The sequence below is a fragment of the Mixophyes fleayi genome, chromosome 6 (genome assembly GCF_038048845.1).
Source record: "Mixophyes fleayi isolate aMixFle1 chromosome 6, aMixFle1.hap1, whole genome shotgun sequence".
NCBI classification, from domain to species: Eukaryota; Metazoa; Chordata; class Amphibia; order Anura; family Limnodynastidae; genus Mixophyes; species Mixophyes fleayi.
This window is the reverse complement of record NC_134407.1, coordinates 122339110-122365583: the sequence shown is the minus strand read 5'-3', so window position 1 is coordinate 122365583 and position 26474 is coordinate 122339110. Positions and strand designations below refer to the sequence as shown.

General features: G+C 42.6%; 1 protein-coding gene across 1 annotated transcript; it reads left to right on the top strand.

Moving 5' to 3' along the window:
* The first annotated feature begins 337 nt into the window (after positions 1-337).
* Positions 338-22100, top strand: LOC142161534 (glutathione S-transferase P 1-like). Its single transcript, XM_075217232.1, has 7 exons — positions 338-363; positions 7819-7854; positions 9104-9216; positions 10949-11036; positions 19245-19348; positions 21299-21406; positions 21790-22100. Coding segments are annotated over exons 1-7 (633 nt in total). The 5' UTR covers positions 338-362; the 3' UTR covers positions 21973-22100.
* The last annotated feature ends 4374 nt before the right edge of the window (positions 22101-26474 follow it).

The following is a 26474-nucleotide window of genomic DNA, read 5'->3' as shown; positions in this document are numbered from 1 at the left end:
TATCCACGGTGTAAGACAGTGGTGGCCATTTTCTTGAAGTACAGATCTTTTTCCTGATTGATAAATACATCTGAATCAAATTTTTATATTTTACATGCATGATTCATAATACAGATATTTGCAATTTTATTTGGGTTAGAATATTATATTTTATTTACATAGTTCTTTTCTGTTAAATCCAGGAAATTTCATCAACCCATGTTGTCACAGAAACACTAAAATCAGCATATAACATTACACCATTCCCTTGGTTCTTTGTTGTGAGGCTGTCACTGTGACTCAGCAGAAATTGTTTTCTATATAAGTAGAGAGTTGTATATAACTCACTAGTTCTTGAAGGTGACACACTAATTGGATAAACAAGTAAGGACACATCTACACACTTGTATAGTCTGTATTCAAGATGCCTATTAACTATTTCCCTTCTTAAGATAGTGTTGTATAGTTATATTTTTTTTCAATTGAATTCTGCACGAACATTTGACTTTGTATGTACCTTGAATTTAATACTTAATACTTATCTCAAAAGTCCTTAGCAATAAACCTTGCAGATGTGCTACCAAGTTATTGGAAGCATTACAGCTTGTGTGATATCACTATTTTGCTGGTAACGATCATCTGTACCATTTGAAACCAAATTATGCTTTTGAATCAGCTTTGCAAAAGATTGCTGTGATTTAATTAATTATGGTCTTTCTTTTATTTATATTTCTGTTGTCTGCAAATTAATGACATAGTAGAAAAGTGATGTGGAGAAAATTGGGGATCAGATGTATTTATCAATCAGGAAAAAGATCTGTACTTCAAGAAAATGGCCACCACTGTCTTACACCGTGGATAGATAATTGATCTTTCTTGTCTTCCCACCCGACCACACCCAATTAAAAGCAGGCACAGAGGGGGTGATGCTTTGGTTCTCACCAATTAGTTACAAACCCCAGGACTATGTGGAAGTAGCATTTACATATTTAAGTTAGTGCTTTATGATGATATAACTGCCAGTAATGCATACTTTTGCTTTCAGAGAAATACAATATTTGTAATTCTCTCCAGGAATATTTTTTTCTGAATCTTATGTGAGCAATGAGCACCAAGATAATATTCTGCTGCATTAGTAAATTCAAAACCGTTTTTTTAAACACTGTTCTGTCATTCATCCTTTCTACATTTGATAAAGCTGTACCAATCCATCATTGTACCAACACATATCTGTCTATAAAATGTCCTGTCTCTAACCGGTGAGTGATTGTAACCTGCCTCGCAGAAAAGTGTGAAATAGAGCTGGATGAGGTGATGCATTGAGGCACAAATGCTTGCCAGCTTTAAAATACATGGTCTTTGGTAAATTTACAGAATATGTTTATTTCTTTACACAGAAGGGAGTTGGTGAAGGTTGGGCATTGAGTTGTGTGGTAATTGGGTGCACAGCAAAAGTTGGAAATGGTGGTACAAATATTTTGAAATAAGGGCTTGGCTACATGTAAGATGCAATATAAGTGTTAAACATTGTGCTGGTATACTGAGTGGAGCTTTATCATATTAATATTATGTGGGGGACTGTGTTTGGCTGGAATAATGAAGAGGAGAGCACCAGACGCAGTTAGTAAAGGTGAAGTGTGTCTGGAACCCCACTCCATCTCCCTGCTGTTGGCAAGCATGAAATTAGCTTCCCTTAGTTCAGTTTCCTTACTATTTACTATAAGGGAGTACCCTCCCCTGAGCACTGTACCATTTTGCCTTTGTCTTCTGTGTGACTGATACCGCTGTCACTAAAAGAGACATAACAGTGTACTCCCATTGGAAAGTGATAGCCAAAAATAGCAGGATTACCACACTGGGGTGTTTACTGTAACAGCCCACCTCCAGCCAGGCTCACATGTTTATATACTAAAGGGGAACCTGAGCAGGGACCAAACCCTCCCCTCTGTAAAGTGATTACTGGCCACTGTTCCCTTAGCGGTTTGTCCAATTGCCCTGACCCATTATTTCTTGATTTAGCAAAACCAGACAAAATGGGGAACTTAGAGAGAGAATGGCCAGAAATCATGTACCCTTGCCAGCTCCTTAAGATAAGTGCAGCCAAAAAGCCTCAGTCCTGGGCTTGCCCACTTTCTGCCCATACACACACGCCTAGAGTGCTCCAGCATGAGGAGTTATAACAATTGGTTCCCAGGAGGATGAAGGAGACCCAAGGCTGTGTCACGAGCCGCGGCGGTACTCACAGCCGCCGCGGCTCGCTTCCTGCCTGCCCCAGCGCCCCGGCCGTCACCATGACGACCGGGACGTCACTTCCTCCTAACTCCCGACCATTGCTGAGGCAACGGCCGGACGCCCAGCACTGTAGCGCCGCGTCCCGGCAACAGGGGACAGCTGGGCGCGTGCGCAGGAAGATCTAATAGCCTGCTGGCTATTAGACTGTGATTTTTTCATTAGTCACCTCCTGAAAGTATTTTCAGAGTTAGACTCTGATTGGCTCATCTGTACATTTAAGGCAGTGAGGTCTGCAGCCTCACTGCCGGTTATAGCGTTCTGTCCTCAGTCCTGCTGCCTGCTAGTACTATCCGTTTAGGTTCCTGCTACCTTAGATTTGACTACCCGTGTTTGACTCCTGCTTGTTATTGGACCTGTGACCCTTCTCTTCTGACCTTGACCTTTTGCCTGGAATTCGGATTTTGCTTCTCTGCCTGTGAGTTTGACCCTTCGCTTGCCCTTGGATATTGCATCTGTGCCTGTGACCTTTTGACCTTGGATTCCTCTTATACTACAGTCCGCCAATCACTCCACTTCTGGGAAACTCCTTTAAGTCAGTATACGCTACTCGACCCTCGGACGGCCCGCAGCCCAGTCTGTCCCCACCACTAGGGGCTCCAGCGAACACCTGGCCTTCTGAGTAGTTCCCAAGTTTCACTGTACTGACTTGGGAGTTCCTAACATTATAACCGGCCAGGAAGATTGGTATCATACGGCCATGGACGGAGAGGAGTCGAATCTGTCCCCAGCCCAGATTCTGGCCAACCAGATACAGGCGGTTTCCCAAGTGGTGCAGACTTTATCCCAGCGCCTGGCAGTCCAAGAAGGGGCTTCCAGAGACCGGCAGCTTCAGCAAGTTCCCGCTGGTGACACACCGGAGCCTAAGATGAATTTGCCTGACCGATTTTCTGGAAGCAGGCCAGCCTTCCGTAATTTCAAAGAGAGCTGCAAGTTGTACTTTCTTCTGAAACAACGTTCCTCTGGTTCCGAACAACAGAGGGTAGGGATCATCATCTCTTTACTCCAGGGCGACCCTCAGTCTTGGGGCTTCTCCTTGCCTTCCACACGTCCAGCCTTACAGTCTGTGGATGCCTTTTTTCAAGCTCTAGGGTTATTGTACGATGACCCGGACAGGGTAGCCTCAGCTGAGGCTCATCTCCGTACGCTAAGGCAAGGACGTCGCTCAGCGGAAGAGTATTGTGCGGAATTTCGGCGATGGTCCACTGATAGCGCCTGGAACGACCCAGCATTGCGAAGTCAATTTCGCTTAGGACTTACCAAGCAGATTAAGGATTCCTTAGTCCAGTATCCGATATCCGACACGCTGGAGAACTTGATGCAACTTGTCATAAAAATTGATCGTCGGATCAGAGAGAGGAAGGCTGAACGGGAGTCCTCTGTTCCAATGGACGTTTTCACTAGCTCTGATAACACTTTGCTCGATTCCTCTGAATCCATGCAATTGGGCGCTTACCGCTTGCCTCCGGAGGAGCGCTCCAGAAGACGCTCACTAGGCCTGTGTATGTATTGTGGTCATCAGGCCACTTAGTTAGCTCATGTCCCAATAAGCCGGGAAACTCCAAAGCCTAAGTGTAGGTGAAGAGGTGCGCTTGGGCCTTCAGATTATCTCTTCAGAAAACTCATTTTAAGTCCCTGGACGTCTAACTTTCCATGGGAGATCCATGGACCTGAAAGCTTTTCTTGACAGTGGTGCGGCTGGTAATTTCCTGGATATACATTTGGCTCAGACGCTTGATATTCCGCATATCAAGTTAGGATCAAGCATCACCACATGTGGTTTGGATGGTAACCCCTTGCCTGGGGGAAGGATTCTCGCTAGGACTTCAATGGTTCGGTTGTCTGTAGGAGTTCTCCATACAGAGGAGCTCTCCTTCTATCTTATTAGTTGTCCCTCTGCTCCTTTGATATTGGTGTATCCCTGGCTTTGCAGTCATAATCCCCTTATCAACTGGAAAAGTGGAGAGATTACTCGTTGGAGTCCCGAGTGTTCCACGTCTTGCTTGACTCTGCCGCTTAGAATCTTACAGCCTAGTCCAGACTTGTTGCCGGTACCCTACCAGGACTTCTCTGATGTGTTCTGCAAAAGAAAAGCTGATTCCATTCCACCACATCGAGAGTATGACTGCGCCATAGATTTAGTCCCGGGTTCCAAGTTGCCCAAAGGGTGGTTATACTCCTTGTCCATTCCTGAGACTCAGGCCATGGAGCTATGCGTGGAGGAAAACCTGAAAAAAGGATTCATACGTCCTTCTAAATCTCCCGTAGGCGCAGGTTGTTTTTTCATGTCAAAAAAAGATGGCGGTCTTAGACCATGCATCGATTTCCGTGGACTGAATAACATCACTATTAAGAATATTTACCCGTTACCATTGATTACGGTGTTGTTTGATCAATTAAAATCTGCCACTATATTTTTGAAGATTGACCTCAGAGGGGCTTACAATCTTATTCGAATCAGGAAAGGGGATGAATGGAAGACTGCCTTCAATACCAAGTCGGGACATTATGAATATCTCGTGATGCCATTCGGGTTATGCAACGCTCCGGCGGTTTTCCAGGACCTGATCAACGACGTTTTACGAGAGTTCCTGGGTAAAACAGTAGTTGTGTATCTGGATGATATTTTAATCTACTCTGAGTCTTTACTTCAGCACTGTCAGCATGTTCGCCAAGTTCTGCTGAAATTACGGGAACATCACCTGTATGCAAAAAGGGAGAAATGTGAATTTGAGGTGGCCACCGTGTCATTCCTGGGATATATCATCTCCTCATCAGGATTCGCAATGGACCCTGCCAAAGTTCTAACAATCCAGGATTGGGTCCTCCCTACTAATCTGAAGGCGATCCAGAGGTTCCTCGGATTCACAAATTATTACCGTAGGTTTATTGATTCTTTTTCCTCATTAGTGGCTCCTATCACTGCTCTCACTCGAAAGGGAGCTAACCCAGCAAAGTGGCCTTCGGAGGCATTGGCGAGTTTCTCGGCACTCAAAGCTGCTTTCATTTCTGCTCCAGTGCTGAGACATCCTGACCCGGAACTTCCGTTCATTGTAGAGGTGGACGCTTCTGATATCGGTGCTGGCGCTAGCCTTTCTCAAAAAGACCCAAGGAGCAAAAAATTATATCCTTGTGCATTCTTTTCTAAAAAAAATTTATCTGCCGAATGTAATTATGATGTCGGCAATAGTGAATTGTTGGCCATTAAGTTGGCACTGGAGGAATGGCGACATTGGTTAGAGAGAGCTACCCATACCATCACCATCTTCATGGACCATAAAAACCTCCAATACATTCAGACCGCTAAAACTCTGAATCCTAGGCAGGCTCGCTGGGCCTTATTTTTCACCAGATTTAACTTCATTATTACATTCCGTCCAGGTTCTAAAAATACTAAGGCCGATTCCTTGCCCCGAAGCTTTTTGGCCCATCATCCTCAGTCTCCGGACCCGTTGTCTATTGTTCCTACAACTGCTGTTCACCTTGGACTCACCCAGGATTTAGGAGCAACTATCCGGTGCTTCCACAGAATCGCTCCAGTTCAGACACCGGTCAATAAATTATTTGTTCCCGTCCATTTAAGGAAATCTGTTCTCATTGAAGGCCACAACAACTGCTCTGCTGGCCATCCGGGAATCCGTAGGACTATTGAGGTTCTTTCTCGTTGGTTGTGGTGGCCCACTTTGTCAGACGATGTGGAGAATTATGTTCGGGCTTGTCCTGAGTGTGCTAAAAACAAGACCGATAGGAACTGTCCTTCTGGGCTATTGTTACCCTTGCCGGCGCCGAGCAGGCCTTGGACCCATCTGTCGATGGATTTCATTGTTGACCTACCAGTATCCGCAGGACATAACACCATCCTGGTAGTTGTCGATCGGTTCAGTAAGATGGCACATTTTATATCTTTGCCCAAGTTACCGGATGCTAGGACCCTGGCCACCTTGTTTTTGACGCATATTTTTCGTCTTCATGGGACTCCTGAAGATATAGTATCAGATCGAGGATCCCAGTTTATTGCCCGGTTTTGGAAAGCCTTTTGTAAGTCCATCGGGATCTCTATCAGTCTGTCTTTAGCATATCATCCTCAGTCGAATGGACAGACAGAGAGGACGAACCAAGCTCTGGAACAGTTTTTGCGCATTTATGTGTCTAAATTTCACGATAATTGGTCCTCTCTTTTGCCCTGGGCAGAATTCGCATACAATAATTCTTGCCATTCCACTATTCACACGTCCCCGTTTTTCTGCAACTTCGGGTTTCACCCAAAATACAATTTATTCTCTACTACTGTTCCCTGTGGGGATTCCGGAACGCCTGCTTTTACGGCCAGGCTAAGGTCCGTCTGGAAAAAGGTGCACGCTGCACTAGGTCAAGCTTCTCGAAAATCCAAGATCTTCGCTGACCGTCACCGTAGACCCTGTTCATTGAAAGTGGGGGATCACGTTTGGTTATCCACACGGAACATCACCTTTTGACCTTGGATTCCTCTTATACTACTGTCCACCAATCACTCCACTTCTGGGAAAACATTCTTTTAAGTCAGTATACGCTACTCGACCCTCGGTCGGCCCGCAGCCCAGTCTGTCCCCACCACTAGGGGCTCCAGCGAACACCTGGCCTTCTGAGTAGTTCCCGAGTTTCACTGTATTGACTTGGGAGTTCCTAACAGGCTGGCTGTGGAATACGGATTCCATTGGTCAAAAGCAGGGTGACACATGCAGAAACTCGTCTATGCATTGGAGCTCTAAGACAGTGAGACTCAGAATCTAAGGGCCTGATTTATAGTTGAACTATGTAACTATATATATAATTAAGTTCAACTATTTATAGTTGAAATATGCTTAGTTTGTGTATAAGCAAATATGTGTCTATACACTTGCATTTCCATGTCTGTTTTTTGTGTTGCACGCAGACTTAAATCTAACTTATAGATGAGTCCATAGCAAAAATGTGACAATATTCACCAGCTCTCACACTGCCACCCAAAATGATGTATTGTAACTAATGTATTTAAGGATACATGCAACAAGATAATAAGACACAAGTTAATAGTGTGTTTTAGCTTGCGTCTGCACACTCCTACTGTACTGCATTAGTGCACCAGAACTGCCTCCACACATGACCATATCTACAGAGACTGGCTCAGTAATGTAAAATAACTCCTATCATATTGGCAAGTATCACTTGTAAAAATAACCCTAACCACTAGAGAAATTGATAAATCTTAAAAATTGTATGTTCTGCCCTACCTATATCGGTCAACCGCCCAAACTGTCTGTGTGTGTATCTCCAAAATTGGGAGATCTACCAATAATCTCTGGTACTGGTCATTCTCAAGCCTTTTGCAGATAGAAATGTTTGAGTATGTAGATTCACAAAGAAGCAATATCATCTTACAGTTGAGGTGGTTATAGTTTTACTCATATATGTCCAATTGGATCACTTAACAATCTTTGAAAGGATTGAATATTCATATAGCCCTTTACATTGTCCCATGTAATATAATCAATGCAATATTTCAATAATAATTATATACTTTCTGTTTTCTAGTGACTGGATATGTTTTAACCTATTTCCCACTGAGGGGTAAGTGAATGATTGCTGAGCAGACTGTATTCCACATTGTTCACTCAAACTACACTTCTGTACATTCACACTATCCATCATATATGTTGTACCTCTCCAATCTATACCCATCATAGTTCCCATTTATCCTATTAGACAATTTGCTACCTCTCTGCTTAATGTACCTTTTAAACTATAATATAATTTACAAATTTTCCATCATTACTCAGAACAAATACATTGTTTATAAGTGAAACTTACATGACAAATTGTAGTAATTCTAAATAGGTTTTATCAAGTGACAATGTTTAAGCCCTAATAACACAGATATGGGAATACTTATTTATCAAGGTATTCTGAATGTTAGAACATTAATTTGTAGGTTCAGGTTCATTGTTAATAAGGACAGATGGATATACTTGGGGAACAAGAATGTATATATTCAGTGTACACAGGATAAATATAACAGCATGATATGTATATAACACATCCAAACAGAGGTATTACAGATAACATAACACATAAATAGAGAAAATAGGAGAAAATACCAGGTCACTAGAGGTATACGAAACTGCATAAATTCTATTTGTTGCAATTCAGATGTTACCTAATAAGTCACAAATTGCATCAATTTTTGTTATTTCAATATTGTGGTTAGTAATTTAAAGTAAAAATGTGGAAAATTATACCTCTAATCCTAGCACTGGTCCTGGTTTCAGATCGTCATAATACATCCTACAGATAAAAATAAAGTTTTAATTGTACTAATAATACCTAAGCACACACCGGCCTGAATAGCCTACATTACTAAATGCCCAAACACATAACTCCCACCAATCCAATTTTTGGAATTGGGGCCAACGAGAAGGTGGTATGGCCTTCTCACAATTGGGCATGGGGAATCGTGATGGGAGCATGATCACATTATGTCCATGTTCTACGAGGTGTGTATAGAACCACTGAAATGCTAGGCTGCCCCCGACCCCCCACCCCTGAAAATACCCTGGCACAGACATTCACACCTCTCTCAACATTCCTAGCAGTCAGGACAAACATTCTCTCTGTCAGAAAGGCATTCCATCCTGCTGAAATTGGTACAGTTGGGAAGTATGCACACATTACATCATCTCTGATAGCGATTATATATATATATATATATATATATATATATATATATATATTTATTTTTTTCTTGTAACTTATCTAATATTTGTCTCATTTCATTGACATATAACTGTGCTCTTTACTAAATCACTATGCTCATTTATAGGAAAAGCTGAGCACATACGACTACTGCTTGCAGACCAAGGGGCTTTGTGGACAGAAGAGGAGGTGCAGTTTTCAGATTGGTTTTCAGGAAAATGTGATCTGAAAAAACAGGCGGTGAGATCCTTTTCTAATATGTCATGCCAGCCACACATGGTGCAGTCCTGTCTGGATAGAGATCAATTTGGCCACACATGTTAATGACCAAATTGGATGAAATTTGGCTGTTTGTTGCTCTGAATTACTTCTGGTGGTACTGAGGCATGTATACATGGTCAGAAGATGACTACATATACACACAGGCCACTGAAGTTATCTGTGGTCATCTTCCAATCACATTTAATAACATGTCTGATACTGATCCCACCTACTCTGATTATCGGGTGTAGGGTTTGTTTTGGGACTACACACGCTGCAGTATCGGGCAATTGGACAGTATTATTGTCTCCCAAGATAAATCCCTATCAACATACTATTTTTTGGGCTGTCTCGTAAATTAAATTGTAGATTGCTTTATCATATCTGACAGTCTGAGTTGTTTCCCTGAAATAATGGTCTGCTCCTCAGTTTTCTCATACTTTCCAATTGAAATATCAGTGAAATAAATAATTGACATCAAGCTTGTTTTTGATGGATATTGATTAATTCAGTCAGAGGGATTCACCTATAATGAATTGTAGTTTGTATTTCAGAATTATACGCTGGCCATTATATCGCTTCAGTGCAAAACTTGGTGCATTTGTGTCCCTAATCAGTACTTAGCAAGGGATGTTCATACTATACGTTCATACACCCAACTCCTCCCATTGGCAAGTGTAAATTTTGTACCCCAATAGACGCTTAGACTGTGCCATTTTGGCCCAATATCCATGTGCATTTGCAGAACAACAGCATTGGCGCTGCGTATTTTCAAATATTAACCTGGATCACCTCTGCTATAGATGCTATCAGTGTGGAGAAGTACAGCAATAAATATATTTTTCTCTTAGTGCTACTCTGACTAAAGAAGTAAACAAACAGAGTGATTCACCACTTATACATTCATATGACAACTAGCATTTCTGGTGGGAATTTTCAACCAATAAACCACATAGGGCCACCGTAGGAAGTGGTAGCGTTTGGCGGTAACAATTTGTGTGGTGACGGTTGACTTGGTATAAGTCAAGGAGTAATAATCTACACAGGTGACTGTAGATTTCTTAGGGTACAAATACATGGTAAAAGCATTCCAACATAATTCCCACATGGCAGTATTTAAAAAATAGTGTAACATGTACAATATATATATATATATATATATATATATATACCAACGAGAGGGAATGCTTGGCAGTTTAAACCTTTATTGTAATAGCCTGGCACCCTACAATTCTCACACTGTCCAATTTGGCAATGCATATGAGTAATCAAATTGAACGTTCAGCTATTGGATGCTTGTGCCAAATAGCTGGATCACCAACTTCTGGGTCCCTAAGTCCTATAATTACGGTCAAAAGGTGACCATGAACAGACTCATAGTGGCCACATTTAACAATAGTCCTAATAACAATCTTTTGCTTTTGATAGGACCATTATCAGGTAGGATGGTCATTTGGGGCCAGACAGATGTCAATATTGTCCCAGTTGCCAGTCATTTCAACATGTGTGGCCAGCATTAGGTCCAGTAACAAGAAACCCAGACACTCAAGCAAAGTGGTATTTTTTTTTTATTTATAATTTTTTTAGTTTGCAGGTTTTAGCATTCCCTCTTTTTTTTTATATGCTAACTTATTGGTTATGTTGAAAATGCATATGGAAATAAGGATTAACTCCTAATGCCTTTTTATCAATCTTTTTGGATCTCCTGCAGGTCTTTGGTCAGTTGCCCCGGTTTAAAGATGGAAACTTTGAACTGTATCAGAGCAACAGTATTCTGAGATACTTGGCACGCAAATATGGTGAGTATACCTATACTATTCCATAATGAGGACTGATTTTGCTTCTTCTTTATGCTTATAGTACCCTCAATTATGTCCTTATTTATACATCTTGTTTTAATGCATGTATAATATTAAAATAATATACAAGCAATGTTAATGGTCACGTCACATAGAGATGTGCCATTCCAGTGGAAAACAGAGCAGCAAGAAGCTGGGCCTGACTCCCCACTGTTTTAACAGCAGGGAAAAATGTCCACATTCAAAACTGTATAAAACCATTTGACAGAATTGGGATGTATGCTTATTCCAAAATGGAGCAGTGAATTAAAATAATAAGTAAGTCGTAAGTGAGTATTATCAGCAGTAGCTATTTATATAGCACCACTAGTTCCGCAGCGCTGTACAAAGATCTGATCCACATCAGTCCCTGCCCCATTTGCTGCTATGTGTTATAGGGCACATATTCCCTAATATAATAGTCCACAAATATAGAACACAGTGCATACTTATGGGCAGTACAATGGCCTAGTGGTTAGCACTTTTGCCTCACAGCACTGGGGTCATGAGTTCGATTCCAGACCATGGCCTTATCTGCGTGGAGTTTGTATGTTCTCCCTGTGTTTACGTGGGTTTTCTCCCAAACTCCAAAAACATACTGCTAGGTTAATTGGCTGCTATCAAATTGACCCTACTCTCTCTCTCTCTCTCTCTCTCTCTCTCTCTCTCTCTCTCTCTCTCTCTCTCTCTCTCTCTCTCTCTCTCTCTCTCTGTGTCTATGTTAGGGAAGTTAGACTGTAAGCTCCAATGGGGCAGGGACTGATGTGAATGAGTTCTCTGTATATAGCTGCTTAATTAGTGGCGCTATATAAATAACTGATGATGATACTTAGTTTATTTATTGCACACAGACATAATAGGTAGACAAATGGAGGCTGAGGTATGGAGCAGCAACAGTTTGTGGAGGAGCATCACATTTTCAAGTTAATAATATAAGTTAACAAAATAATTATTTTGTAAAGAAACAAGCACTTACTCCCAGCCAAAACAGAATAATTAACTTCATTAGTGCCCACAGTTACTAATAAATTAGTTTGATTTCTAGTTTTACATATTTTTCGCAAGTTTTGGAAAATTTTGTCTAACTTCAGCAGTGGCCGATTGTAGGATTGAGACTCATTCGTCATTAACTCATGGGGCACCACAGTGGTCGGTATTGCTGTTTCATAGCACTGTGGTCATGAGTTTGAATTCCAGCCAGGACACTATCCGTGTGGAATTTTTTCTCCCTGTGTTTGCATGGGTTTCCTCCCACACTCCAAAAAGATACTAGAAGGTTAAGTGAATAAAAAAATTGTGTGTGTGTGTGTGTGTGTGTGTGTGTGTGTGTGTGTATGCATGTGTGTTAGGGAATTTAGACTGTAAGCTCCAATGGGGCAGGGACTGATGTGAGTGACAAATATTCTCTGTACAGCGCTGTGTTATTGGTGGAGCCATACAAATAATAATAATATGTTTCTGAATGGAAAATACTGCTCAGAGTAATATGTAATTCAGATAGGCTGGTGTAAGTGTTAGGAACCCCTCCAGCCGGCACAACACAACCCGGAGTCTACTCTGCCAGTCAGGTGTTCACTGGAGCCCCTGATGGTGGGGACAGACTGGGCTGCAGACTGACAGAGGGTCGTGAAGTGTGTACCGGCTGGGGAGAACCCAGGCAAGAAGAGTCAGGTCCACGCAGAGGTCAAAAGGTCGGCAGCAGGTAACAGAAACGATGAGCAAGCTGAGGTCAGAGGTCACAGGCAAAGTAGCAGAACGGGTAAACGAGCCAAGGATCAGGGTCACAGGAAACACAAGCGAAGTCAAATACGAAGCCAAGGGTCATACACGGGAAGTCAAAACGTAGATACAGGAACAGGGACTGGAGCAAGCAGGTCAGCAGACTGGAGCACAGAAGCTATAACCGGCAATGAGGCAGCAGACCTCATTGCCTTAAATACAACCCATAACCAATCAGAACCTGCCCCTAGACAAGGCCACACTTGTAGGCTAATTGCCAGCACCTAGCAAGACCAATCAGGGCTTAGCACTGAAATCCACACCTGCAGGCTAATGCCTGCTAATTCAGCCACAGGCTAAATCTGCCTGATTGTCCCTAGAGCGCATGCGCGCCTGGCTGCCAGGACACGGCGCTGAGGAAGCGTCCGACCGTTGCCTTGGCAACGGTCGGGAGTTGGAAGGAAATGACGTCCCGGTCGTCATGGTGACGGCCGGGACGTTGGGACCTACAGGAAGCGAGCCGCGGCGGCTGTGAGTACCGCCGCGGCTCGTGACAGTACCCCCCCCTTGAGGAGGGGTTAAGGAACCCCGACATCCCGGTTTCCTTGGAAATTTTTTAAAGAACTCCTTCAACTGTTTAGGAGCATCGAGTTGTCTCCGTGGGATCCAGGACCGTTCTTCTAACCCACGATTCCTCCACTGCACTAGGAAGTGCACCTGACCTTGCACTTTTTTGGAATCCAAGATCTTCTGAACAACGTATCTTGGTGATCTGTTTGATTTTCTCTCAGGCAAATTTGAAGACTGGATTTGAGTAGGATATAATACCGGCTTCAACAGAGAACAGTGAAATGTGTTGGGAATTCTCAATGAGCCCGGAATTCTTAACCTAAATGCAACAGAATTAACCTGCTTGATGATAAGGAACGGGCCGATGAACTTGGGACCTAACTTTTTGCAAGGCTGTCTGAGTTTAATGTTTTTTGTAGACAGCCACACTCTCTGGCCCACCTTGAAGGAGCAGATGGTACGGTGGCGATCCGAAAAAATTTTTGCGACAACTGAAGCCTGTTTCAGAGATGCCTGTACTTTCCTCCAGATAACTCTGAGATCTCTTGCAGTGGAACGGATCTCCTGGACACCAACTGGGTTAAGTGAATACAGGGAGTTAGATCTGGGGTGAAAACCATAATTGCAGAAAAACGGAGAAGTTTTAGTAGATGAATGACAGGAATTGTTACAGGCGAATTCTGCCCAGGGTAACAAGGAAGACCAATTATCATGGAACTCTGATGTGTAGCATCGCAAAATTTTTTCCAAGGACTGGTTAACTCTTTCGGTCTGCCCATTGGACTGAGGGTGATATGCGGATGATAAACTAACCTTGATTCCGAGGAGGGTACAGAAAGATCTCCAGAATTGCGCTATGAACTGGGAACCCCGATCGGAAACTATGTCAGTAGGGAGTCCATGGAGCCAGAAAATATGTTGAATGAATAAGACGGCCAAATCCCGAGCTGTAGGCAGTCTGGGTAAGGGAACGAAATGGGACATCTTACTGAACCGGTCTACCACGACCCAAATGGTATTGTGTCCTGCAGAAGGTGGTAGATCCACTATAAAGTCCATGGACAAGTGGGTCCATGGTTTTGCAGGTGGTGCCAAAGGAACTAACTGGCCTATTGGGCGGATCCTAGGAACTTTGTTTCTGGCACAAACCTCACATGAGAGGATATGACTCCTGACGTCAGCAGACATAGATGGCCACCAGACTGTACGGGAAAGGATTTCTAACGTCTTGAAAATTCCAGGATGCCCTGCAACCCTACTGTTATGCGCCTCTGCAATAACCGCCTTCCTTAGATGGACTGGAACAAAGAGACGTCGCTCCGGAGTAGTATCAGGGGCTAATTTCTGGAATCTCTGAAGTGTGATACTCAGATCTTGGGTCAACCCGGCATGGATTACAGAAGGGGGAATAATCGGCTCTGGGATAGTGACTGGAATGTGGTGTGCCGAGAAACTTCTGGAAAGGGCATCTGCCCGGACATTTTTGGAGCCTGGTCGGTAGGTGATCAGGAAGTTAAACCGGGTAAAGAATAACGCCCACCGGGCCTGTCTGGGATTTAAACGTTTGGCTGACTGTATATATTGTAAATTCTTGAGATCGGTAATGACAGAGATCTGATGTGAAGCACCCTCCAACCAATGCCGCCACTCCTCGAAGGCCCATTTGATTGCCAATAGTTCTCTATTACCGACATCATAGTTGGCCTCCGCTGAAGAGAACTGACGGGAGAAATAAGCACATGGGTGCAGACGATTAGTATGAGGATCCTTCTGCGATAGGATGGCACCGGCACCGATGTCAGAGGCGTCGACCTCAAGAATAAATGTCCTAGCTGGATCCGGATGTCTGAGGACCTGAGCGGAGACAAAGGCCTTTTTCAGGCTTTCGAATGAGGCTATTGCTTGGGACGACCAATTAGTTGGATCCATTCCTTTACGGGTCAGAGCGACAATGGGAGCCACAATGTCGGCAAAGTTGTGAATGAATCTCCTATAATAATTGGAGAAGCCCAGGAACCTCTGCACCGCCTTAAGATTGTTGGGTTGCACCCAATCCAGAATAGCCTGGACCTTAGCTGGATCCATGGAGAATCCCTCAGAAGAGATTACATAGCCTAAAAAGGATACTCTCTGTACCTCGAACTCACACTTTTCCAGCTTAGCGTACAGGTGGTTCTCTCGTAATTTCTGTAGAACTTGTTTGACGTGAGTCTGATGGGCGGGCAAAGATCTGGAATAGATGAGGATATCATCTAAATAGACGACCACGAAACAACCAAGGAATTCCCGAAGAACTTCATTGATCAAGTCCTGGAACACTGCAGGTGCATTACTAAGGCCAAACGGCATGACCAGATACTCGTAGGGGCCAGAGTGCGAATTGAATGCCGTCTTCCACTCATCTCCTTCTTTGATATGGATGAGATTATATGCTCCGCGAAGGTCGATTTTAGTGAAGACAGTGGCCCCTCTTAGCTGATCAAACAAAACCGAGATGAGCGGAAGGGGATAGGTGTTCTTGACTGTGATATGATTCAATCCCCGGTAGTCAATACAAGGTCTTAACCCTCCGTCTTTTTTTGATACAAAGAAGCATCCCGCTCCTACGGGAGACTTAGATGGCCTGATGAAGCCTCTCTCCAGGTTTTCATCGATATACTCCTGCATGGATTTTGTTTCTGGAGCAGAAAGGGAATACAAACGCCCCTTAGGTAACTTGGAACCAGGAATAAGTTCGATGGCACAGTCAAAGTCACGATGTGGCGGTAAGGTATCAGCAGCCTTCTTGGAGAACACGTCCCAGAATTCATGATACTGTGAGGGAAGCCGCTCCGGAATAGGCTGAATCATACGCAGAGACAGTGACAAACAAGACTGTGTACAATAAGTACTCCACTTGACAATCTCTCCTTTTACCCAGTCTATGACAGGGTTATGACAGGAAAGCCATGGGTGGCCCAAGATCATAGGAACCGACGAACAATCGATCAGGAAGAAGGTGATTGACTCAGAATGGAGAGCTCCGATCTTCAACTGTAGTGGCTGGGTCTCCCAGGAAATCTTGCCACCAGGCAACGGACCTCCGTCTAAGCCACAGACAGTAATGGCAGAGTTGAGTTTTACCATCGGAATTCCGGCAGAGCGGGCAAACCCAATATCAAGGAAGTTGCCTGCAGCTCCGCTATCAATGAAGGCCGACAGGTCCACAGAGCGAGCCCGGAAGGTGAGCTGTGCAGGGATTAATACAGCATTTTTCGGGGAGATAATTTGCAGACCTAGGTGAACTTTCCCCTCATTCCCTAGGCATGGTCTTTTCCCGACTTATTTGGGCAAGAACGGGAGAAGTGGCCTTTTATGCCACAGTATAGACATAGACCTTGCGAACGTCTCCTGTCTCTCTCTTCCGAAGAGAGACGATATGCTCCTAATTGCATAGGCTCCTCACCATCCTGGGAAACAGGAACGAAGGCGAATGGAGGTGACGATGCTTCCTTTTCAGTTTTCCGCTCCTTATATCTCCTGTCAATTTTAATGGAGAGGTGCATCAGATCCTCCAGAGAACTAGGAGACGGGTATTGCACCAAAGAATCTTTAATCTGTTCAGATAGGCCGAGACGGAACTGACTCCGTAAGGCAGGGTCGTTCCATCCACTATCAGGTGACCATCTACGGAATTCAGCGCAGTATTCTTCTGCCGACCGTCGGCCTTGTTTCAAGGACCGTAGATGAGCTTCCGCGGAGGCCACTCGGTCCGGGTCATCATACAGTAGACCCAGTGCCTCGGAGAAGGAGTCTACGGACTGCATGGCCGGACTGGTCTGCGGCAAAGAAAACGCCCAGGACTGGGGGTCACCCTGTAGAAGGGAAATAATAATCCCAACTCTTTGCTGCTCCGAACCGGAGGAGCGAGGTCTCATCCGAAAATAGAGCTTGCAGCTCTCCCTGAAGTTCCGAAACAGGGTTCTATTTCCGGAGAACCGATCTGGTAAGTTCATTTTGGGTTCACAGATGGGACCTGAAGTCGGTTGTGAAGCTTTTGTGGCTTCTTCTTGAACAGACATACGCTCAGCCAATCCCTGCATCATCTGATACAAGGACTCAACGTGGCCTGCTAGAGTTTGTGCTGGAGACGGTGTGGATCCACTTGCATCCATCCTAATCTTGTCTCCGTGAGTAGGCCGGTTATAATGTTAGGAACCCCTCCAGCCGGCACAACACAACCCGGAGTCTACTCTGCCAGTCAGGTGTTCACTGGAGCCCCTGATGGTGGGGACAGACTGGGCTGCAGACTGACAGAGGGTCGTGAAGTGTGTACCGGCTGGGGAGAACCCAGGCAAGAAGAGTCAGGTCCACGCAGAGGTCAAAAGGTCGGCAGCAGGTAACAGAAACGATGAGCAAGCTGAGGTCAGAGGTCACAGGCAAAGTAGCAGAACGGGTAAACGAGCCAAGGATCAGGGTCACAGGAAACACAAGCGAAGTCAAATACGAAGCCAAGGGTCATACACGGGAAGTCAAAACGTAGATACAGGAACAGGGACTGGAGCAAGCAGGTCAGCAGACTGGAGCACAGAAGCTATAACCGGCAATGAGGCAGCAGACCTCATTGCCTTAAATACAACCCATAACCAATCAGAACCTGCCCCTAGACAAGGCCACACTTGTAGGCTAATTGCCAGCACCTAGCAAGACCAATCAGGGCTTAGCACTGAAATCCACACCTGCAGGCTAATGCTTGCTAATTCAGCCACAGGCTAAATCTGCCTGATTGTCCCTAGAGCGCATGCGCGCCTGGCTGCCAGGACACGGCACTGAGGAAGCGTCCGACCGTTGCCTTGGCAACGGTCGGGAGTTGGAAGGAAATGACGTCCCGGTCGTCATGGTGACGGCCGGGACGTTGGGACCTACAGGAAGCGAGCCGCGGCGGCTGTGAGTACCGCCGCGGCTCGTGACAGTAAGCAGACTGATTTTCGCACCACTTAGGATATTCATCTCTTGTCACACAGTTGTAGAACTTTGACAAAACTTGGCTCATAGGTTGTCAGAGGACTGATGATCATTACTTTCAAGTTGTAATCCGGGCTGAGCCTTATTAGAAACAGCAGAAAAGGAGTCTGGAAACATCTCATGTGCTTGAAGATCTACAAGTTTATCCACATATTCAAGAGCCATTTGGATTACTAGGAAATATATTTTGTCTTCTTGGGAAATATACAAGATCACATTTTTCAACTTGAGAATTTAAAAGCAAGGATTACATTAGAAAGAGTGTGATTGGCTGTTTGCAATGGCACCATTGACGCTGATTGGTGCTTTCTCTTTTGCTCAGGCGTATATTATGCGTGTCTGATTTAAGCAACAAAAAATATATATATTTTTTTTTTGTACACAATACGGGAATTGTTTCTCCTTTATTGGAGACAGCATTTGTTGCACATAAAACAAATGGATATAAACATGGGAGCAGGTGGAAGTGTCTGTGACGTTTGCCGGCTTAAACTCAATGCATTTGCTACTGGTTCAGTTCTGCACAGGTCTTAAGAGGCGTACAGCTCAGCACATGGGCGGAAACACTTTATTGCAGGTTTTTTTAGTGTAAAATTTGCCCACTTTGCAACCAACTTTGCATCAGGGCCTTTGTACATGGTGCTAATCTGCAGTGCCAGGAATATGTATAGAAATACACTACAGACATATCTACATGTGCATCTACCTTGATAATGCCCCAAAAAACCAAGCTCATTATTATTGAAGCTGTTGGAACGGGGAAAGAATATTATATGATTAGGAAAAAGTATGAATTTCATGTTGCATCACAAAATTTTTCATGCCTCATATACACTTCATGACAATTTTCATATGTACAGAATAATATTTCCTCAGACATTGCTGGAACCAATAACCAGGAGAGTGCGTTCATCGACATGGTCAATGATGGCGTGGAGGATCTGAGACTGAAGTACGGCCGCCTGCTCATGTTTGAATTTGTAAGTATAAGGAAAAGAATTTTATCGAAGTTGTAAAGTTAGGAGACTGAGAATAGCAGAAATAATTGAACTTATCTCCATTTTTATATTTGTCAATATTTACTACTACTAGTATTAATACTACCAGTACAAAATAACTAATACATTGGTTTTGAAATTTGTCTGCATTTAAAAATTAATGATATTGTTCAGTTAACTATTTGTTCTGCTTTTTTCTATAAAATTTAGCATATTTCACTTGTGGAAATTGTCCTTAAGTGTTCTCAGTCCTACCAAGTGCACAGTGAATTAACTGGTGTTGTTTTTTTTACATTAATTCCATGAAATTAAATTGTGCAAGTACGGAACAGCATTCCACAGAATGGCAAAGATAAAGCAGACCTTGAAGATTGTATTGATGGAATATCACCCCTATCCAAATGGCCTCTTCAGCCACAAAACTCCATCCAGTGAAATTTCACCTAATTTCCCTTATCTCTATTTACATTTATTTGTGCTTTGCAATTACGAATCACAATTTCGGGCATATTCAATTAGCTTTTTGATTCGCGGTAACGCGCGTTGCCGCGAAAAGTGCGCGTTCTTGCGGGTATTACGGTACCGCATTAACGCGGATTTTCGTTCGCAACCCTATGGACCGCGAACGAAAATCCACGTTATTGCGGTACCGTGTATTACGTTTCGCGGCTGTTCCGGCGCGTTACCGCGAATCCAAAAGCTAATTGAATATGCCCCTAAGAGTCAAACAGAAAACACAAGATAAACAATTAACAAATAAGGGTAAACCAAACACAATTATTTATGAATGGCTGGGAGTAGATCAAAGTCAGAATGATCTATAAAGTATAGCCTCAATAATCAACTAAGTACGCAAGCCATCCAACCAACAATCAACTCAAGCATAACATAGCAATGTACTTTTTCATGGATAGGCATGTAAGGCCATAGGGAATGTCCTCCTTGTTACATCCAATATCTGTTGCACTGACTGTGACACAGGGGCTTCTGAAAAAAACCCATTGGATTTTTGCTAAAATGTAGCTGACCAAACGTTATATTGGGTTTTGCAACTTAACATTTACTTATTGTGGAGCTACTGCCTCTCTAACAGAATGTCACTTTATATAAAACTTTAAATAAAGCTACTGTAAATTATATCTGTTTACTTAATGTTTAATTGTCATCTCTTTAATATCGTTTAAGAACATTGATTTCTAATGAAGAAAAAAAAAACACAAACAAAACTAAATTTTGTAGATTATAAGGATATTTCAGTCACCTGAAACTGTTGCGTTTTTTCAGCCTTTATGGGTTCAATGAATTCCTCTGCAACATCAAACATCCTTCAACTTTACTTTGCGTTATATATAAATCCCCACTTTTAAAGCAGCAATCCCATGAAAAAATAAGGTGTTTTTTTTTACATAAATCACTACGGCCGGCTGTAAGAAAAATCTTGTAATTGCCATTTCTCCACTTCACCAGTGTTTGCTTCTTCAGGCTTCTAGGTGATTTATAATGCTGCAGAGTGTCCACAGTGTATTGTGACTACCATGGCAACCACAGACACATGGCAATTGATGTAGTGTGTTTTGGAAATTACAGTGCAAACTAGGTTCCAGTTTGCACTGTAATTTCCTCCCCCTCCTTCTCCCCACTCTGTCTTCACATGACATGCTTTGAAAGTGAGCCTGTGTGTGTGACGGGCAGCCATAGCCCCACCGGAGAGATTTTATAAAAGGAGATAATGATTTGTAGGAGGATAGCTAAGAAAAATAACAATCAGATGTGTGTTTAAATATTACTTAACTTGCTATTTAAAGAAAGACAACCTATGTGGAATTGTTGCTTTAAAATGGTAAAAATGGTCAAACTTTTGAATACAATGTGAAAGGAGTGTCTAACAAAATTCTGGAAGCATTGTTTTTCATTTCTAATTTTGCTTCACAGGAAACTGGTAAAGAGAAGTACATTAATGATTTGCCCAATCATCTGGGAGCATTTGAGAAGATTCTTTCCCAGAATTCTAACGGAACCAAATTTGTGGTAGGAGATAAGGTAATTCAATAAGGCGGGGTAGTGAAGGCGTAGCACCTAAAGCAGTCCATGCAAACAACAATACAATTGGTTATTGTTTTGGGTCAAAGGTGGGTTTGTGTTTTAATAATCTAGGAGATGAAATAATGTACCAGTTACTAGGCATAATAATCTTTAATAAATCTCCAGGTAAACTCTTCTTTATTTATTACACATACAGCTCTGCATAATGTATCAGTGCTTTATAAATTAGAGATAATAATAATCACATAAAAGATAGAGGGAATGGGAGACTTCAAGAATTCCAAACATCAGTTTTTGAATCCACCCATGTATGTATTTATTGTTGCTTGTAACTTATGGTAACGCCATTGTATATAATACATATCTCATTCTTCCTACAGATCTCATATGCTGATTACAATCTCCTGGACACCCTCCATGCCCACATTCATATATTCCCCAAATGTTTGTCCTCATTTCCCCTCCTCTCTGCTTACATTGCCCGCATTGAATCACAACCAAAGCTGAGTGTGTACTTGAAATCTGAAGAGCGCAAGAATCGCCCTATTATCCCCAAAAAGTAAACAAAGCAAAAACTACTGGTGTGCATTGTAATAAGTTATAGTACCCGAACAACATATCCTCACCATATTATAGGAACCCTCTACTGTCTACCTCTGCTTCAAATAAACTGAATGTTTTTAGAAAATTATTTCATTTTCAGACGGTTCTGATTTTTTATAGGTCCATACTGTGTTGTGTATCATGTAGACAGAGGGTATTACATCATTATTTAATTATTACTATTATTATTAGAAATAGTAGTAGTAGTAGTAGTAATAGTAGTAGTAATAATAGTAGTAGTAGTAGTAGTAATAGTAATAATAGTAGTAGTAGTAGTAGTAGTAATGGTAGTAGTTGTAATAGTAGTAGTAATAGTAATAGTAGTAGTAGTAGTAGTAATAATAATAGTAGTAGTAGTAATAGCAGTAGTAGTAGTAATGGTGGTAGTAGTAATAGTAGTAGTAGTAATAGTAGTAGTAGTAGTAGTATAAGAAGTAGTAGTAGTAATAGTAGTAGTGGTAGTAGTAGTAGTAGTAGTAGAAGTAGTAGTAGAAGTAGTAGTACTAGTAGTAATAGTGGTGGTGGTGGTAGTAGTAATAGTAGTAGTAATAATAATAGTAGTAGTAGTAGTAGTAGTAGTAGTGGTAGTAGTAGTAGTAGTAGTAGTAGTGGTAGTAGTAATAGTAGTGGTAGTAGTAGTAGTAGTAGTAGTGGTAGTAGTAATAGTAGTGGTAGTAGTAGTAATAGTAGTAGTACTGGTAGTAGTAGTAGTAGTAGTGGTGGTGGTAGTAGTAATAGAAGTAGTAATAATAATAATAGTAGTAGTAGTAGTAGTAGTGGTAGTAGTAGTAATAGCAGTAGTAGTAGTAATGGTGGTAGTAGTAATAGTAGTAGTAATAGTAGTAGTAGTAGTAGTAGTAGTAGTATAAGAAGTAGTAGTAGTAGTAATAGTAGTAGTGGTAGTAGTAGTAGTAGAAGTAGTAGTAGAAGTAGTAGTACTAGTAGTAATAGTAGTGGTGGTGGTGGTGGTGGTGGTAGTAGTAATAGTAGTAGTAATAATAATAGTAGTAGTAGTAGTAGTAATAGTAGTAGTAGTGGTAGTAGTAGTAGTAGTGGTGGTAGTAGTGGTAGTAGTAATAGTAGTGGTAGTAGTAGTAATAGTAGTAGTACTGGTAGTAGTAGTAGTAATAGTAGTAGTAGTAGTAGTAGTAGTAGTAGTGGTGGTAGTAGTAGTAATAGAAGTAGTAATAATAGTAGTAGTAGTAGTGGTGGTAGTAGTAGTAGTAGTGGTAGTAGTGGTAGTAGTAGTAGTAATAGTAGTAGTAGTAGTAGTAGTGGTGGTAGTAGTAGTAGTAGTAGTAATAATAGTAGTAGAAGTAGTAGTTATGGTAGTAGTAATAGTAGTAGTAATAGTAGTAGAAGTAGTAGTAATAGTAGTAGTAGTAGTAGTAGTAGTAGTAGTAGTGGTAGTAGTAGTGGTAGTAAAAGTAGTATTAGTAGTGGTAGTAATAATAATAGTAGTAGTAATAGTAGTAGTAGTAGTAGTAATAGTAGTGGTAGTGGTAGTAATAATAATAGTAGTAGTAGTAGTAGTAGTAGTAGTAGTAGTGGTGGTGGTAGTAGTAGTAATAGTAGTAGTAGTAGTAGTGGTAGTAGTAGTAGTAGTGGTAGTAGTAGTAGTAATAGTAGTGGTGGTGGTAGTAGTGGTAGTAGTGATGGTAGTAGTAGTTGTAGTAGTAGTAATAGTAGTAGTAATAGTAGTAGTAGCAGTAGTAGTAGAAGAAGTAGTAGTAGAGTAGTAGTAGTAATACTAGTAGTAGTAGTAGTAGTAGAGTAGTAGTAGTAGTAGTAGTAGTAGTAGCAGCAATAACAACAAGTTTTATTTGTAAATCTCCCCAAAAATCTGCAGTGATGCACAATGAGAAAAATTTACACAGATACTTTGATTGCAGTTCAGTAATATGATTTTGTTTGAATCAAACAGACTGAAGGGCCTGCTTGCAAGGGCTTATCCTTATCTATTAGGATACAAGGAAGGTAACAGTAAAGGCACAAGTGTCATCATAAGAGTTCAAAATTGTAAAATACATTGAAACGACCAAAGTACTGGTTTTTGTCAGGACATAGAAACAAAGTGCATTGCAATAGTAGTGTAAGAAATACAAGGGCAGTGAAAATCGTTGAGTAAAGTCTGCGTATTATGTGGATAGAAGGAGTAGTAATGCAGATAACAGTGTAGCTAGGGAATGTGATAAGCATCCCTAACAACATGTGTTTTTGTGAGGCCATATAAACAATTGGAAGGCTGAAAAATTGTGGATCCACAATTGTTCTTTATATGCACAAATGCACTTACTTGGCTCATAATGCATTTCAGGGTGTAAACCCAATTCTTCTCCTTTGGAGGCAAAACTGTAAAATCAATCTGTGCTTTTGTTTGTGGGTTTGTGGATAAACCTGAAAAGGCACATAATGGAGGCAATAAATACCTTGCAGAAAAGCCTAAACCTACTGGGTGCCTTTGGGCAAATCGTGTTGCGTGAAATCACAAAAGACAACTTCTATTACCCTCGACACATGGGGAAACAAACATCTCACTGACATTGTGGGGAGACAAATTGGTTGCAGAGACACAGCTGCAGGAGACAAAAGATAGTAAGGCTGGGTCCACACTACAGTTTTCAGCAGATTATAGGGCCAATAAGACAATAAACAACTGATTGACCCAATAGCACAGTAGTGTGTACCCTGGAACAACAAACGATTATCGTGCCAAAGCACATAAAAAAAGGTTATTTCATTCATTGATTTTGTTGGCACTGTAACACATTATAGCACACCTGCATAGAAACAATCAACACTGTAACACTGTAGCAAGATGTGCAATATTCTTACTATAAGAAACTGCAGATAAACATAGTAAAACACGTCCAGCAAGGTAATACACTTTGACACTACACCTTCTTCACCGGTGAGCTATAAGAAACCAGAATACCACAATGGGCCACAGAATGACCTGCATGTCATTGATGTCGCATAGGTTACTATTCCTTGTATCAGAAAGCAACACGGACACTGCGGTAATTCCCGAACGTTTTGACGGCTGTAGCTTATAAATGTCTGTGATGTGGCATGTGTACAATGCTCGGCATAGACATTGTATGTAACGCTTCGGTCCCGCAAATAGTACCTGTCGCGTTACCCGCATTTCATTCATCTGGAAACTGCCATGTTCCAGCATCAGACAAACTTCATTCATTCATTCAGCTACATTCAGTTCTGCACAGGTGCAAGTCTATTGCACTTCTGGACCTCCCTCCTCTTATCATTGGCTGAGCATTCCTGGAGCACTATTTAAACCTCCTGGATTCACCTGTCTGATGCCTGTTCTTCAAGCTCACTTCCTGTAGCCTGTGGTTCTGGTTCCTGTTCTCCTCGTGGTTCTCTGCTATTCCAACCTGCTCTCTATTCATGGCCTGTGCTGAATCATCGCTGCTCCAGTACCTATCTTACCATCTCCAGTGTACTTCATCGTGACAGCTCCGGTTCTCTCATCGCTACCACTCAGAGCCGCTACTACACCTGTGACTCATCAGCTGTTACTACGAGTTACCTCCGTTATTCCAGCCTGCTCTCTGTTTGTGGCCTGTGTTGAACCATCGCTGCTCCAGTACCTATCTTACCATCTCCAGTGTGCTTTATCGTGACAGCTCCGGTTCACTCATCGCTACCACTCAGAGCCGCTACTACACCTGTGACTCATCAGCTGTTACTACGAGTTACCTCCGTTATTCCAGCCTGCTCTCTGTTCGTGGCCTGTGCTGAACCATCGCTGCTCCAGTACCTATCTTACCATCTCCAGTGTACTTCATCGCGACAGCTTCAGTTCTATCATCGCTTCCACTCAGAGCAGTTACTACACCTGTGACTCATCAGCTGTTACTACGAGTTACCTCCGCTACTTCAGTTTGCTCACAGTCTCCTGCTATGTTCAACTATTGCTGCTCCAGCACTGCTGCTACCATCTCCAATGGGCTTCATCGCGACAGCTTCAGTTCTATCATTGTTACCGCTCAGAGCCACTGCTACTATTGTGATTCATCAGCTGTTACTACGAGTTACCTGTGCTACTTCAGTCTGCTGTCAGTCTCCGGCTGTGTTGAACTATCGCTGTTCCAGTACTGATATTACCATCTCAACTGTACCTCATTGTGACAGCTCCAGTTCTCTCACCACCACCACTCAGAGCCGCTACTGCCTTGGTGACTCATCGGCTGTTCTCCCTAAAGCTACCTCTGCTTTCCCGTGTGTGCTCAGCATAACTCCAGTGCTGTACTCCCGCTGTTCCAGTGTCTCTACCGGCTTCGCCTGGCTCCTCCACACCGTTCTGCTGTTCACCCACTCACAGGGCCGTGACCTGCAGGTTTGGTGCAGCAAAGACCATACCTCCTTGCGGGGGTTCCTGGTGAAAACCACCTGCCTGTTAGACTCCGCGCCAGTGGGTGGGCTAAGGCATGTTCAG

Coding starts and splice junctions, on each gene's coding strand:
- LOC142161534 (XM_075217232.1), top strand. Junction 7,855..9,103: donor AACCTATTTCCCACTGAGGG/GTAAGTGAATGA, acceptor GCTCATTTATAG/GAAAAGCTGAGCACATACGA. Junction 11,037..19,244: donor ATACTTGGCACGCAAATATG/GTGAGTATACCT, acceptor ATATTTCCTCAG/ACATTGCTGGAACCAATAAC.